The sequence below is a fragment of the Opisthocomus hoazin genome, chromosome 26, assembly GCF_030867145.1.
Source record: "Opisthocomus hoazin isolate bOpiHoa1 chromosome 26, bOpiHoa1.hap1, whole genome shotgun sequence".
Lineage (NCBI taxonomy): Eukaryota > Metazoa > Chordata > Aves > Opisthocomiformes > Opisthocomidae > Opisthocomus > Opisthocomus hoazin.
In genome coordinates this window covers 7,120,241-7,122,735 of record NC_134439.1, presented here as the reverse complement: position 1 = coordinate 7,122,735, position 2,495 = coordinate 7,120,241, and the positions used below count along the sequence as shown (strand labels likewise).

Below are 2,495 nucleotides of genomic sequence, written 5' to 3'. Positions count from 1 at the left end.
CTGGAAGGACACGGTATACTGATTTTAGAACTGAGTTTGTGCAGAAACAAAGGTCAACCAGCGAACACTGTGATGAGGAGTATAAGCCTTCATCTTGAGACCCCCAAAGACCACCCGAGGACGCTAACAGACATGCGTGAAAGACATTAACATATGCTAATTAGTTCTTGGATAAGCCATGAATATGCTAAGCATTTCTTGGCAGTATAATGAGTATGTATATTGTGACTGTATTTAACCTGAAATGACAGGGTGTTTGGCGCGCACGTTTGGAGGAGAGATCCCCCGTGTGCCCGGTGCCGTAATAAAGAATACCTGCTTAGTAGTCTGCCGACTATTGAGTCTTCAATTCTGGCTTTTCAAAGCATCACTATGTTCTTATGCAAAGATCCGATTTTATATGAAAAAACATTAAAACCATTAGCACTGTGTAGGTTACCAAAAGGCAAGCTGAGATAACTGTTAAGAGGGCATTCTCCTTTACAACAGGGAGAAACAGACTTTTAAGGCACAATTTCAGAAGTGGAGGGAGATCTGGAAAATTCAGATGAATTCTGCCTGAAGTTGCCTTTTCCTCTCTGCTGACCAAGAAGGGAGAGATTGACTCCAGAGATCACCGGATTCAGAGTAACAAACCCTTCTAAGGTACACTTCACCTCACCCTGCTCTGGGTATCCTCAGTGCAGGTAATTTCTCCTTAAGAACTGTCATTGTTGCATTCATAGGAACTTCAGTGAAAGCAATGTCCCACTTATGAGCAGCAAAGGTTGATACAACCCTGTAACTACCCATGAATGTGGACCCTGAAGTACAGGGCTGAAACGTATGGGTGTGTGGCTATGTGTATTAATTTCTCTTGGGAAATGGTACAATTTTCCAGAATGCTGCCTTTATCACTTTGTTGCGCAGGCTGTAGATCAGAGGGTTCAGAATGGGAGTCACCAAAGTGTACATAATGCTCACTGTTTTGTTTTTCTTCTCTACTGCAGTGCTAGTTGGCTGGATGTAGGTGTAGATGATGGTGGAATAGAACAAGCCAACAATAGCAAGGTGTGAGGAGCAGGTAGAGAAGGCTTTCCACTTCCCTGCAGAGCCTTGGATTTTCAGGATGGTGATGATGATGAGGCAATAGGAGAAGATGACCAGCAGGAAGTTTCCCATGCCTAGGATGATGTCTGCCATGTAAACCGTGATTTTACTGAGATAGGTTGAGCTGCAGGACAGGGCAAGGACTGGAGGTATCTCACACAAGAAATTTTGGACTAAATTTGGCCCACAGAAGTCCAGCTGTGCCAAAAGAATGGTATTTATGAGGGAGTTGATGGTACCGATTCCCCAGACACTGGCCATTAAAGAGATGCAGGTCCCCTTGCTCATCATGGTCATGTAGTGAAGGGGCTGGCAGATGGCCAGGTACCGGTCATAAGACATGACTGTTAAGAGTATAAGCTCTGTTGAGGCTGAGAAAGTGAAGGCATAGAGCTGTGCTACACAGCCCTCAAAGGAGATGGTGTTCTTGCCCAGGATCAGGTTCTCCAACATCTTAGGCAGTACTGAGGAGATACCTACCAAGTCAAGGAAAGCCAGGTTGGAGATGAAAAAGTACATAGGGGTGTGAAGTGGTGGGTGGACAACGGTAGCTATAATGACGAATGAGTTGCTGAGGATAGCAGTGAGGTAGAAACACAAAGACATTGCAATGTAGAGACCTTGGAGGTGAGGGTTGTCAAAAACACCCTCAAGGATGAATTCAGAGACCTTGGTGAGATTGACTGGATGCATTTGCTTTGATGAACCCTGTGTAGGTATAAAAATAAAGACATTACTGCAGCATGGCCAGAACATATGCAATGCAACATCAAAAATAAAGACAGACACGGAGAGCGAGAGACAGATGTAACAGAGATGTTTTAAAGCAGTTGTATTGCACAGTGGATCTTCCCTGACTGTGGTATGGACTTTGACTTCTACACACGAATCCTGAAACAAGTGCTGAGACATGAGACATGATTTCCACCAGGGCTTTGGGTACAAAATGAATCTGCGCTGGGCTAACAGCAAGACCTTTCAGAAGTGAAAGTAAGGAGAGGAAAAGAGAATAGTGTATCATTGTACCACAGGGAGATAGGTAGAATTAAGAGAATAGTGATATGAATTTATTAGTTTATAAAATAAATATGCAGTTTAAATAATTACTTTTCTAAAAGATTTGTAAAGGTACCTGAGGAATAGTGAAACAATGTTTGGCAGCTGTGCATCATGCACCCTACATACTTAATCTCAGTATGACTGATCAGGGCTGTGAAGGGTTCTCAGCTCCTGAAGGTGCAAACCTATTAACTGCAAGCAGAGACAGGTGACATTTCTGGCCATTTCTGGTGATTGTCCTCCAGGAATCTGACCGCTGACAGAGAGATCAGAGACTATCTGCATGAGGATTTACTCAACAGTGTAAGGCTGAAGCTGTCTCTGGGCTTGTGTTTCACCAAGCTAGA

At 43.7% G+C, this 2,495-nt stretch overlaps 1 protein-coding gene across 1 annotated transcript; it reads right to left on the bottom strand.

Annotated features, from left to right (window-relative positions):
• Positions 1 to 846: 846 nt before the first annotated feature.
• LOC104330580 (olfactory receptor 13G1) lies at positions 847 to 2,001 on the bottom strand. The gene has a single exon (XM_009935813.2). It carries the CDS (start codon positions 1,999 to 2,001, stop codon positions 847 to 849), a length of 1,155 nt encoding a protein of 384 aa, XP_009934115.2.
• Positions 2,002 to 2,495: the final 494 nt, after the last annotated feature.